The sequence below is a fragment of the Xiphophorus hellerii genome, chromosome 11 (assembly GCF_003331165.1).
Source record: "Xiphophorus hellerii strain 12219 chromosome 11, Xiphophorus_hellerii-4.1, whole genome shotgun sequence".
Lineage (NCBI taxonomy): Eukaryota > Metazoa > Chordata > Actinopteri > Cyprinodontiformes > Poeciliidae > Xiphophorus > Xiphophorus hellerii.
Window position 1 is genome coordinate 10,124,549 of NC_045682.1, and position 13,975 is coordinate 10,138,523.

Below are 13,975 nucleotides of genomic sequence, written 5' to 3' on the forward strand. Positions count from 1 at the left end.
TTCTAGGGTGGTTTTAACTTTATAAAAACATAACTGAAAAAGATGAAATGGCTCTTTAAATTGCCATCAAGTGAGAAGCTGTATGTCAGATGACAACTTCTGCCTCATGGTCAGCCGAGGAATATTTTCTCCCAGAGATTTGCGCGCGCGCGCTACAGTGACATGCAAACTTGTCGGAAGTACTTATGGCGCCCCGCAGCCCTAGACATGAAGCCCACATCCTTATTAAAAACGCCACTGCTTGCTGACCATATTTCGAAAACAAAGCACAGTAAACATCTGAGAACCGCTCACATAAGCGCTGAATCTGCGTCAAGGCTTTGTTCTTGCTCTCCTGATCAATCAATAGTTACGACTGAGCCACAGAAGTGTTGACACCTGCAGATATGCTGTCTTCTAACTTCTCAGACACTGTTTGGCTTGATTAATCCCTTCCGTTTACACACACGTCACATTCTCCAACGACTGATAAGATCAAACTTGAATGCCACTGTAAATGGGTTTTTTCTCAATCTTCCCATCACCTCTGTTACGGGTGCATGACATTATCATTCTAGGTGCATTAGGTTTCTAAATAGATTAATAGCCTCGTTTTCACATCATTGCCCTCAACACAAGTCTTTCTCAGAAACTGGGAGCTGACGAGAGCACAGGCTGTACGCAGCCAAAATTCATTAGGGGGCGCCCTTTGCTGAGCGCTGGAGTATATATAAATGTTGCTTTTCACAGATACCTGGTCACAGACAGCCAAGACAGACACAGAGAGCTGGGTGCTTTGAAGCACTACCTGCAGCCTGGAGTGGTGAGAATTATTTTTTTATATATTTTCATAGACATCTAAAAGGAAAATGATTAAAGAATGAGACTTGAACATGGGTTATCAGTTGACATAAATAGGAATTTGAGTAATTAATATGAGCAAACTCATTACTCTTAGAAGTGGTGACTTCTGTGGGCGTTACTTTTTCAATCCGCTGGTTCTGCATCTCATTTGAGGGTGTGTTTTGTGTGAGTGAATAAAACAAAGCAGGTTGTTTAATTTGTTGGGAATGCACTAAAGTAATTGCAGAAAAACGTTTTTGCCGGTTGGGTGAATATATGAGAGGACATTTGGGGAGGGGGCTGCGCAGGAGAAACACAAGAGGGTCATCGGTTGACCAGTCTTCAGACCAGTCTGGACCAGTTTACTCTCCTGAAGGAACTCTGTGGTGCTAATACTTGATTGTTCTTTTCTTTTATTTTATTTCTTATCTACTATAACTAAGAATGTATATAAATCCCCACAATTTATAAGAACAATTTGTTCCTTTTTGTATTAAATCCATCAAAAAGGAATGAAGGGTGCCAAATAGCTCCTTCCTTACAATACTAGCTCATTTGCAATTTCTTAACACAATCAGTGATCTCCCAATGGTGCAAAGTTAGATGCTCAATCTGGTCTCATTTGAAAAACCAGCCCTTCCAGGGTTTTACTGACTCCACCGATAGGCTGACTTTACCACTTCCCCTCCCTCCTGTACTTCTCTTTTCAGATAAGAAATCCGTCACTCCTCATTCTGACCGTCAGTCGGGGAGGCTCTCTCTGCTCTCTTCTAGCCTTCTTCCTCTTCTGTCCTTTCTCTTTCTCAAGCTCTCCCTCTCCCCCTCGGCCATGGCTCCGACCCTCGCCACAGCCTTCGCCAGGCGCTGGTGGATGGCAGTGACTTCCATCATTGAGAACCTGCTGTTTTCTGCTGTGCTGCTGGGATGGGGCTCCCTCCTCATCATGCTGAAGTCTGAGGGCTTCTACTCTTACCTTTGCAACGAGGAAGGTGAGTCTGAATGTTTAGATAGCACTTCTATCACCGCTTACCATTTTCCATCATATTTATCTGGCCAGTCATTCAGGTTCAATGCTGTGAGTTTTCTCTTAATACGCTCTGAAAATACATTTCAAATTAAAGGTTGGGGGGAAAAGCAATGCTTTGACTTTAATTAAAGGATGTGACAGATTTTTTTTTCAAGAGATGTCAAGCAACACTGATACCTTCCCATCTTCTCAAGTCTTTGAAAATAAAATGTTGCCTGTGAAGATGTCCCAGGCTGGACTAAGGGGGTTTAACCAGATCAGATACGTTAGAGCATTCGGGCATGCAGGTAGGCAAAGTGGTCCGAAGGGACAAAAGAATAGAGTACGGTTTCTTGAGACAGTATGTTACTGTGCTGTTCTTGTCTCTGTTAGCTTACAATAGTTGAGGACAGAGACACTGACCTATTGAAAGACAACAACCAAGAATGGATCACATAAACTGCTTCTTTGTTGCTCCTTTAAAAAAAAAAAAAAAAAAAAAACTCGTAAAAAGATTAAGTAATCTTTTCCTAAAGTGTTCTTTTCTTCTTTTGTCTTATTGCTCATTTTAATAAAATTCCAGGTGGTGCTTTGTGTTTTAAAGAACAGATAACATTTCTGCACAATCTCTGATTTGACCAAGTCATGTATTTTATATGAGGCTTGGCAAAAATGACGGTTGAAAAAGGAATATGTATCTCCAGATGAATTGAAAGGTCAAATCCTTATTCATTCCCGTTATATTTAAATGTAAAAATAGTGTGCCTTGCTGAAAACTGTATCCTCACATCATGATGCCACCACCACCATGTGTAATGTAATGTTAGCTTTCTGCCAAAGATTGTGTTTCTAAAAGAAATTCAGTTGTGTTGTCATTTAATCAGACCATTTCACATTTTTGCTGTGCCTTTTAAGGGCTGGATGAAAACGGCAAGCAGGAATTTCTCACCCGAGTATTCTGCAGCAATTTAGTTATATATGATCATAGTTTATTGGCGATGTAAAGGGGCTGTATAGAAGTGCACAACACACTTTTCAGAGTTTAATTTGGGGGGGGGGTTGAAGTACCTGTCATTTACACACCACCTCACAATTATGTGAAAATGTGTGTTGGTCTATTACATGGAGTCTAAAAAAGTACACTAAAATATGTACTTTAATAAAAAATAAAAAGATTGCTTTAGATCTGCCACAGCAGTTTTATCTCATTCTGATTACATAAGACCAAAGAGGAAAAAAAGAACCTCTCAGCTCTTTTCAGCCATGTGACTTTGGAAATGAAGAACAGCGAGTTCCACGTAAAGCATTTATTACCAGTAATTTGGAAGTTTAAAGGGTGCTGATAAAGACCAGGGAGGGGACAAAGGCTGATAGAAAAGTGATGAGCCGTAGAAGTTAGATGACCTGTGCAGGAAACGGCTATAAAATAGTCGTGTGGTTTAAGTTTGGTTTTCCTTCTGCAAGTAACGTCACAGAGGGACCATGTGTTATGCAACAGGAGGAAATCATGTAGTCTATTGGAGTTCATGTGGCCACAGGACATCTCTTCTCTATTTTTACACAAACAGGTATTTTCTATTTTCAATTTTAGGCTAATGTCACTTCATTTTTCAATAGTTATGCATACAAACTAAAAGCAAAATTTATTCACAACTTGTCAGCACACCAAATACTCAATTTTGATATTGAGTTAGATCAATTTTTCCACTTTTGCACCATGAAACAGTATATATAAAAGAAAACACGTTTTCAGGATATTTGGAAAATCATATACAAAGTTCTGCAGAAGGCTTTGGCGCCTTTATTGTGAAATGTGTCATGATGTGAAGTTCCACTTTGCAATGGCACACTGTTACTGGCAGGTGGATTCAAAAGAGGCAATGTTTCATGTTGGTCTCTTCCTGAACCTTTGCACCTGTTCACATTATAACCTGAAGGTTCTGATAACCTTGCTCAGTTCATTAACTCTGCCAGCTGATCACCATTTATTCCACTCACACTTTATAAAGTCTCAATAAAATTCCAGAGAGCCTGACAAGATTTGAGTCAAAATGTTTCTCTGTGTTCCTGCTTAATTTCTACTGTCTGTGCACATTTTTTTGCTGACATGTTGCATTTTTTAGACTGATATTTACCGCACAGATAACTGAGGATGAGTTTACTCCACATGTGACGACTGCGTAATGATGTGTCATGATCTTGTGATGAAATAGAAGTGCAGACTTTACATTTCAGATAATAAGTGAAAGTAGATTTTAAAAGCTCATATTTACCATGTTTTAACAAAGAGGGTAAAAAAAAAAATAGAAGATCCATCTGACCATCACTTCATCATGTTCTACAGGTAACAGCTCCAGCTACAATCTGTCTCACTCCGCGGCGAATTCAGTCCCCCATGACTACGCTGATGCCTTCGAACCGGATGAATCGGACGGGGTGGAGATGAAGCCCATCGTACCGGAGGGTCCGCTGAGGATGAACGGCTGGCTGATCTGCAAAGAACAGGATGAGATGCTGAATCTTGCTTTCACAGTTGGCTCCTTCCTGCTCTCAGCCATCACGCTGCCACTGGGGATCGTCATGGATAAATATGGGCCTCGGAAACTTCGACTGCTGGGCAGGTGAGCAAAGCAATATTGGCTCAATAAAAAACAGAAACATGATATTAATTGCTGCTTTTCAGAAGGGCAATCAACCACAAAGAGTTAATTGAGATTATATTATACTCTTATAAAAAAAAATATACAAATTTAAGAGAAGTAGTTTTGGTCATTAAAAATGCTTGATCATCTATTTTCAGCACTTGCTTTGGCTTTTCCTGTCTACTCATTGCCTATGGAGCCTACCAGCCAAACGGTGAGTCCATGTGATCCAATCTGTCCATTTTCCATATCTACATGTGATGTAGTGATTGTCAGCAGTCTAATGATGTGTCATTTTTAGAGCTCTCCGTTCTTATCTTCATTGCACTCACTTTCAATGGCTTCGGAGGCATGTGCATGACCTTCACCTCCCTTACAGTAAGTGGGCATGCCAGGTTTGTGTGCTTTGCATTTTTCTTGCTGCAAAGCTGGTGCACCAGCTGCCTGTTGTTTGAGCAATGTCTGTGTCTATGAGACTTCCTCATTAACACGCTGCTAGAATCGTTTTACTGGACCCCTGGCTAGTCACTCTGTTTCATCTCTTGTTTGAATTCCTCCTGTTGTTCCGATCTTTTCTGAGGAGATTTACAGAAGCGTATTTCAGCTCTGCTTCAGATGTGAGGTAGGACCACTGAGTAACATGAAATAGGAATACGGTGCCATTTACACCCAAGAGCTTCGGTCTATTTTTGTTGGGGATTCTATGTGCTTGGGCAATGCGAAGCAGCACATAATTGTTGCATGAAAAGGAAAGAATATAGTGTTCTTGAGTTTCACAAATGAAAAGGACAGTATACAACCATATGCCACACTTTTTAGATTTTTGTCTATGAAAATGTTGAAATAGAAGCCTAATTTACCTCTTCAAAATGATCCACTATTCTGTGCTTTTCAGTCACATAAAACCTCAAATTAAAATACATTAATGGTTGTGGTAACACAGTGACAAAAAAAAAAGTAAAATTATTTTGCAAGTCATTATATATGTGTACAACTTCATAAGAGTGTAATACTAAAGAACTGTTTACATTACCAAAATATGGCCTCATATCATAGCTTCATTTGACTATATCTGACTTCACATACTGACATTTGGGACCAAAACAAGGGATACATATTTTAAATGGTTTTCACTAAATCTGAGAGGAGCCTTGGATACAAAGGCAAAGAAAAACAACCCATGATCTTAATTAATTCAAGGGATCAATGGGTGGACTCCTCTTTATTCTTTTGCATTCTTTCCTCTCTGTTTTTCGTCCTGCTGTTGCTTCCTCTCACCATCACTTTTAGCCTTTGATAACTCAGTCAAGAGTCCATGACGCTACCATGGTGATGCTGTTCACTGGACAGTGGCTCTACACCAGTAAATCTCTGTGAAACAACATTTCTTAATAACAACAGACTGAATCACTCATCTCTACTGTTAAGTCTTTTGCACGTCTTAAATGTCTCACTAGCTAAAGTTATGGGAATAATAGACTCTCCACAGTATGCATGAAAACATGTCTTTACCCTTGAATGCCGGTTCACCTCGTCACCTTAACAACCTCAAACGCTATAAAAGAAAGCCTTGGTGTTGGGTTAATCATTAAACACAAGCTACATCACTGGAGTACAGTTTCTCTGCACATCCCTCTGTGACTATTAGGAAGCACCGTGCAATACCAGTTTAACTCTTTGTCAGTGTTAAAGACTAATAAATATCTCTCTGAATCATGCTACTGCTGAGAAATACAGTAAACTGGTTCCCCAACATAGCAAATCCCCTCCCCAGCCCTATGTAAAAGAATGTGCTTGTTGTTGTTCAGCCACTTGAAAGCAGAGCAGTTCGTGAATGCCTTTTTGTTGGTTGTGTCGCCCCGTTTTGTCCTCCAGCTCTGTTATCCTTCTCTTCCAGTTGGAGCAGAGGGTGTAAACAAAACAAAATAAAAAAATTAAAAAATGAACTCTCTACCCTGTCCATCTTGTGTGCTTTGTTCCTGGTATCAGGACCGGTTCACCCCCCCTGACTGTTTCAGCTGTGTCGACCCCCTCCCCTAAGAGTTTTGTGTGGTGTAATGGACAGCTGTGTGTCCATGTGCGTCTGTTATGCTTTGATTTGCTTCATGTCAGTTTGTTGTGCTTTTACCTCCTCATTTTGAACCATGCAGTCTTGCTGATTGGTCCCCACTGTGACCTCTGACCTGAGTGTCGTTGGGCATCATCTTTATGGGGCCCCCATATGATTCCCTCATCTCCAAATAAATGCAGCTGACATAACTATGATGCTTGTTTAACCTTTACGCATACATTCACAGAGAAACAGACCTTATTTAACTTATATCTTTTAGCATCTTTGTTCGTTATTTCAGTGTAGGGTGGCATGTGGACAGAATATGCTAATCTATGTGTTTCTTGTTTCCTTTACCTTTTAGCTCCCTAATATGTTTGGAAACCTTCGTTCTACCTTCATTGCCCTCATGATTGGTTCTTATGCTTCGTCTGCGGTCACATTCCCTGGTGTCAAGGTATGGAAAAGTATTCCTTTTCAAAAATGAACATGAAATGAGTCCAAGCAAAATCTAAAAGAAATTCCACATATTTTTTGAACCTAGAAACAAACTTTTTCTGTCCATAGTATTTTTTGTTTGTTTATTTTCTTTGTTACTTTTTGGGGAAATTTAATGTAAAATTCTCTGTTGTATCTGTGTATTCAAAGGACAAAACGATTCTTGAAATGCTCTAATCTCAGTCAAACACATATCAGATATGATCTAAGAACAAGGAAGATAGCACAAAGCCATGTTAATGGTCATGTTAAAGGCTTTGCTCTATGAATCTTTTGGGCCATAAGTTGTTAAAAAAAAGTTACCTCCACTTCAGTTTGAAATTTTCCTTCATTGTGGACAGGTCATCTATGATTTTGGTGCCTCATTCATTACCATTCTTGTGGTGTGGGCTTCCTGTGCTGGACTTGTCTTCCTCAACTGCTTCTTCAACTGGCCGCTGGAGCCATTCCCAGGACCAGAAGATATGGACTACACGTCAGTAGCAAAGACAGTCGCATATTTATGCTCCCAAGTACACTGCCAACATAAATCCCACTCCCACTGAGAGAGTTTGATCAAAAATTATGTTGTAAAATATTTGCTTCTCTGCCTCCTCAGTGTGAAAATAAAGTTCAGCTGGCTAGGCTTTGACCATAAGATCACAGGAAAGCAGTTCTACCGCCAAGTGACCACAGTGGGCCGCCGCCTGAGCGTCAGCAACAACGTGAAACAAAAGGAGGTGGTTGGTAAGGACGGACGCACTCTCTGCCTATCCACCATGGACCTGGAAATGGACTGCAAGCCCGAGGAAGAATGTAAGAGTGCAGTGTAAAATAAAACTCCTGAAATGATGAAGGTTTAAAGAATTCTGACTTAGTTTGTACCCCTCTTCTAAATCTCTTGCTTTTGCTTTCTGCAGCTGAGTCTTTTTTGAAGAGCATCATGAGCCCTATTTTTATGCTTAGCGCATCGACCATGTGCATCACTCAGCTCCGCCTCTTGTTCTACATGGGGGCCATGAACAGCGTCTTGGAGGTGCTCTGTGATGGAAACCTTGACACAGGTCAGTCTGTTTGCTTCTGAGACATGTCTGTCTGTGTGCAATGACTAACTCAAAAGACAGCACCCGTCTGGCTTGTATCATGACCTACAAACAACTGAACGTAACTTTTTCATTTTCAGTGGAAAGGATGGAAGTTGGTAAGACGAAAACTTTAGCGTTCGCAGTAGTTTACCTTAGCATTAGCTTATTAAATATCCAGCTGACAAGTAGAGTACTACATTTATTTTCTTGGTTGTCCCTGTAGATAACTGAGTCCTTCAACTGTCACACAGCTTTAAACTAAAGCCACCGGTATTATTAGTTGACTCATTAACAACTTTTCTAGAAGAATCAGCAGAACAAACATGACACACTGCTTCACATGACTCACATTTCATGTGTCACTGCTCCCAGAGCCACAAATATGTGCCCTAATAGCACCATATTGACTTTTGAACGACCTTGTTGCACTCTATAGTCTCACACAGTTTATTAACTGCAATGTCTAACCATCTAACCAGGTAGTGACCTCTCCCCACACTGGATTACACCAATTTTTTAAAATCTTTTTTCAACAGTGTTGTATTGTATTCCAATAAACAACAATAAATATGTTGTCCTCCTTTGGTCCTCAGTGAGTCTGTACTCCTCCATCTTTGGTGTGCTGCAGCTGCTTTGTCTGATGACCACTCCTGTCATCGGTCAAATTATGGACTGGAAACTGAAGGACTGTGATGACGGGGAAGAAGACAAGGAACCCTTAAGCAAGTGAGTCTGAGTGTTGATCTGTTGATACACTAAAATGTCAGTAACATTAAGCAATCTTGAAAAGCACAGATGATGATGCCATAGATTTTTAAGCTTCTACTGTTTTATTATTGGAAGAAAGCTCTTTAAACACATTATTTCCTCAATGGATTTAATGGAAAAATCTAAATAAATCATTCAGGGTATCAGAAAGACACTATAGACAGCCACAAGTTTACTTCACCCTTGGTGACAAGATGCTGGAATATGCCATGTTCATGTGTTCTAATAATTACGCACGAGTATAAACAATTATAATGTGGTTCTTTATTTCCTCAATGGACTTGAAAGGCTCTGTGTTCCAAAGAAAGCAGGTTTTGGTGGAAAATGTGTGTCAAGTCCAGAAAAAAAATTAAAAACCTTGTTTCTTTCTGCTTGTAAAGCTAGAAAGTTTCATTATCCACAGTGAAACAAGTTTGTTTTAACAGACGCTGAGAAGCCATTGCTCTAAATGCAACATAAAAACAGACTACAGTTGGCAAATGTGAAGTGGTTTTCACAATTACTACCATTAAATTTGTACAAAAAACGGGGAGGGAGTTTGCATCCCAGGAAACATTGTGCTTTTGGTGTGTTTTACTGTATCAGCCAGAAACTTAAAGCTTGGGTGACAGTGCAAGTAGCCGAAATTCTAGGACACTACTATAACAAGCTTGCATAACCAATGATTATTTTATTTTTATTTTTTTATTTCTGATTCCATCTGCTTCTTATACAGATGCAGTCATGGCATCTCTGCCTCGTAATCCAACTTTCTTTTGTTTTTTTACATTTTAGAGGTGAAAGCAAGACAAAGCGCAGAGACAGAAAGATCCAGAAAGTGACAAACGCTCTGCGAGCATTCGTCCTCACAAACCTGCTTTTGGTGGGATTTGGTGTCACCTGTCTGATTCCAAATCTCCAATTACAGGTGAGTGTCTCTTTGTTGTTTTTGTTCTATGTCCTCACCAGATCTGTGTCCGTATGCAAAGCTGACTTTACTGTGTCAAGCTGACAGTAAATGTAGGCGTCTGATTGCCCACTAACACCATCTGGCTAAAGGGAAACTGAATTAACTTCACATGAGATGCAAAAGCGAATAAACACTGATTTTGTTATTCTCCTTTCCTCAGATTGTCTCCTTCATCTTACACACTGTGGTGAGAGGATTCATTCACTCTGCTGTTGGGGGCCTTTATGCTGCTGTGTATGTACCAACGTCATTTTAATCTCTCATGGCCATTTTACTTTCAATTGCCAAGTAATTTTTAGTCATTATGCGTGTCAAACTTCCATGTTGGTAGAAGCTGCTTCAAAGTGACCAACTAAACTAAATGTTTTCTTTTTAGATATCCCTCCTCTCAGTTTGGCAGCTTAACAGGGATGCAGTCTCTCGTCAGTGCTGTTTTTGCCTTGCTGCAACAGCCCCTGTTTTTGGCAATGATGGGACCACTTGAAGGAGACCCATTCTGGGTAGGAATCATCACCCACCTAAACACATTCAGCTATCGAGCCAAATTAAAACCTTGCTTACTCCGGTGTCACCCTGCAGGTTAACATCGGACTGCTTGTGCTCAGCATGCTGGGCTTCTTGCTGCCCCTCTACCTGGTCTGGTACAGACGGACACTCCATCGAGAACTACAGCAGAAAGCCGAGGACGCCAAAATATACATCAAAATCAACGGCTCAGAGATCCCAGAGGCCTTCGTTTAAACGGAGACGGCGAGAGAAAACAACGTGCAAAACGGGCGTCTTGAAGTGGTGAACAAAAAATTGCGACACATCTCCATAAGAAAGACAACACCCATCTTTACAAATTCCCCAATTGGAAAACTGCTGGGATTGTTGTCATAGAAATGAGTCCAATGGACGGCTGATGAGGAGAAAAGTGAAACAAACAAGGGAGATGAAGAGCAAATAGGAGGAGAAACTGTGAAAGGAAAGAGGCATCAGCCATCTGTATTCCCCCAAATCCTCTGAGCTCTCTTCACTTCCTCTTTCTCCTGACCTTCAGAGTGTTTTCCAGCATTTCCTCTGCTTTCACTTGCCCCGCAAGAGAAGAAAAGGGATATACGTCCTCCTGGTTCAGTATCACCTTCCCATCTAACCACTTTAAAATTAGAGGGCGATCCAGTTGTCATGGGGTTTCTTCGATGTGCTATATGTTGAATGCAAATCATCCAGATGCTATTGCATGGTGCTACTTATCAGTACATCTGCTGGATTTCTTCCAGAAGTTTGCACAAAGGAAATGTGGAGTAAGAGTCGAGACATTTTGCTGATGTTTCTCGGGTAATCGGAAGAGACAGTCATTATCTTTTTGTACGGCTAATGTCTAATAATGAAATCTATTGCAGTGCTATCCCATTTTTTTCAGAGGAAAGTCAGCCTGTTTTCAAATAATTTTCACAATGTATGCTTAGAATATTTATTTTACCTTATGTATCAGCTTCAGTATTTTTCTACAATTATATTGTAAAAAAAAATACATTTCAAAATGTACAAAGAGTACATTTTTAGTTGAAAAGTGAAAATTAACTGATTGAATTTTCACACATAACAGTGAAGGGCATTATAATAGTGACTTAATGCATTTCCCCATAAAGCTGCCATTAGTCAGACATCTTAGTTTGTGTCAGTTTTTCCTCCAGTCTGTCTCCTTCAAGAGAAATTCAGCACTTTTACCCCAATTCCACACAAATCCAGCTCACGGTGGCACTTTTTCTGGATGATTGGCTTCAGACCCCTGCCCCCCCCTTTTCCTTTAACCTTTTATATGTGTATTTATTTTTTCCTAGCATTTCCACTTTCAATTCTTGGTGTACTTTAACTGTGCAGTGCTGCTTTTATGTAGGTTCGTTCTGTTTTGTCTGCCTGGAGCTCCTTCTGCCCTCAATGAAGATAAAGTAGAGATATTTTGGTAAATGGGTGTCTGTATGTGGAAGAATATGTGGAAGTTAATAAAGATTTTTTCCTTTTTTTCACTGCATCGCTCTAATTATTACGTTTTGTTTGTTTTTAAGTTGTTCCAACACGAACCAGGAGATGGCAGTGTTTGGTTTATCCTCGGTTTGACCAAAGCAACGAGTATTCTGTGGAGTACCATCAAGTTATAGCAGTGATGAACATTAAAAACTAAAATGTAAAAGAAGAATATGATGCATATTTGTTGTGTTCAAACAAGCTGAAATGTAACCTGAAAATAGCTCAAACATAGAAACTGTGTTTAGAGGAAAATCATTGCATGCTGACCTACGAACAAAATCTGAGCATCACTCTTAATATAACAGACATACACGGTGGTGGCAGCAGCATGCTATGGGTTACGCTTTTTCTTTGCAAGGAGCAACAACACCATAAAGTTTTGAAAATTATGATACACTACTAGTTGAAGAATACTTTTTAAAACAAAAATGAAGAAATAAATACCCTGTGTAGGCTAAATGTCAGAATCTACTTGTGCACAAATAATCTGTCATTGCCCCTGAAAATGATCGCAATCTTTAAAACACCAAGCTATTTTAATAAGTGTTAACAAAATGTCTCAGCACTCGGGAAACATGCTCAGGCGTGATCAGCATAAACTATTTTCTCGCATCTAGGTGGTTGGTGTTTGCAAGTCTGTCGTCACGCTGAGCTGCCACCTGATATCGCGTTTTAGCAGATTTTCATCACTTGACGCTTGCACCTCTCACCACCCGAGACGAGATGTGCGAAATCATCAGTCACATCGGAGGTAGAGGGGTCTGCTCCAGCTCAGCTTTTCATAAAACGACCGAAACGCAGGATGTAGAACTCAATTTATAATTCCAATTGAGCTGCTATCTTCCTTAACAGCTCGGCCACAAACTGGTAACAGAAAATACATATTTTTGCCAAGCCTGCTGTCACACATTTTAAAGTTACTGCACAGTGGCGCAGTTGGTAGCACTGTTGCCTTGCAGCAAGAAGGTCCTGGGTTCAATTCCCGGCCGGGGTCTTTCTGCATGGAGTTTGCATGTTCTCCCTGTGCATGCGTGGGTTCTCTCCGGGTACTCCGGCTTCCTCCCACAGTCCAAAAACATGACTGTTAGGTTAATTGGTCTCTCTAAATTCTCCCTAGGTGTGAGTGTGTGTGTGCATGGTTGTTTGTCCTGTATGTCTCTGTGTTGCCCTGCGACAGACTGGCGACCTGTCCAGGGTGACCCCGTCTCTCGCCCGGAACGTAGCTGGAGATAGGCACCAGCAACCCTCCCGACCCCATTAGGGACAAAGGGTGAACAGAAGATGGATGTTTTGTTTTTATTTTTTTGCACGTAAAATATGTGATTCAGAATTTTCCTCAAACTGGGTAAAAGGACTCAAAGTGAACTGATCATATTTTGGGGGTTTATCAAATCTCCATAGCAATCATTAGACATTATCTAGCATAATAATGCTAATGCATGATTAACAATAGAAATCATGAATTTATTTCTACTCCTCAGATAGGAGACCTGAGGATTGCTTCAAGAAGTCAGAATTAAAAAAAAACAATATCCACAACTTTGATGAACTGTATAATGGCCATCCAAAAGTGATGGATGGACAAAGATGGAATTAATCAGAGAAGCAGCCGAGAGTTTGACTATTTTTTTTTTTTAACTTGCTAACTATAGAGGAGCTGCTGTAACTTTTTGGTCTAAATTCTGGTAGACAGTGTGGGAAAACTAACACTGCTAATTACCCCAAATACCGCTGGAGAACCAATGGGATGGTTAGATCAAAGTATGTTTATTTGTCAGAATGGCCAACTAAAAGTTCAGACCGGGATCCATCTGAGAATTTGTGGCAAGTCTTAAAAAATGACTTAAACATTTGAGAATCATCGTGTTAATTGCACTGTACAATCATATGCTACTTTGTGTTTGTGTGTCACTTACACTTGTGATAAAATAAACTGGTTTGTGGTTGTAAAATAAAATATGGAAGCTGTTATTAGTACTTTTGCAAGGCATTGCATAACAAAAACCTCGCATGTGGAATTATCTCATTGAACATGAGCCAAAAAAAAACAAAGATTACGTCGGCAGAGGAGAAACTGAAAGATGTATCTTTAAAATAAACTACAAGAGCCAGAAGCGGATATGTGGTTGTTGTCAAACGGAGACATGAGCTATAAATACAGCT

The 13,975-nt window shown here is 40.1% G+C and overlaps 1 protein-coding gene across 1 annotated transcript; it reads left to right on the forward strand.

The window, feature by feature from the left end:
* Positions 1-736: 736 nt before the first annotated feature.
* On the forward strand, positions 737-11,816 carry slc43a2b (solute carrier family 43 member 2b). The gene is made up of 14 exons (XM_032576213.1): positions 737-802; positions 1,533-1,811; positions 4,173-4,449; positions 4,629-4,684; positions 4,772-4,848; positions 6,885-6,977; positions 7,360-7,493; positions 7,617-7,813; positions 7,918-8,061; positions 8,676-8,808; positions 9,625-9,757; positions 9,960-10,033; positions 10,176-10,299; positions 10,379-11,816. Exons 2-14 carry the CDS (start codon positions 1,652-1,654, stop codon positions 10,538-10,540), a joined length of 1,764 nt encoding a protein of 587 aa, XP_032432104.1. The 5' UTR covers positions 737-802; positions 1,533-1,651; the 3' UTR covers positions 10,541-11,816.
* The last annotated feature ends 2,159 nt before the right edge of the window (positions 11,817-13,975 follow it).

Bases quoted from the DNA above. Each gene is read 5' to 3' on its own strand.
- slc43a2b (XM_032576213.1), top strand. From the start codon at position 1,652: ATGGCTCCGACCCTCGCCACAGCCTTCGCCAGGCGCTGGTGGATGGCA. The intron at 7,494-7,616 runs GTCAGTAGCAAA...CTGCCTCCTCAG, and splicing joins CCAGAAGATATGGACTACAC to TGTGAAAATAAAGTTCAGCT. The intron at 8,809-9,624 runs GTGAGTCTGAGT...TTTACATTTTAG, and splicing joins GACAAGGAACCCTTAAGCAA to AGGTGAAAGCAAGACAAAGC.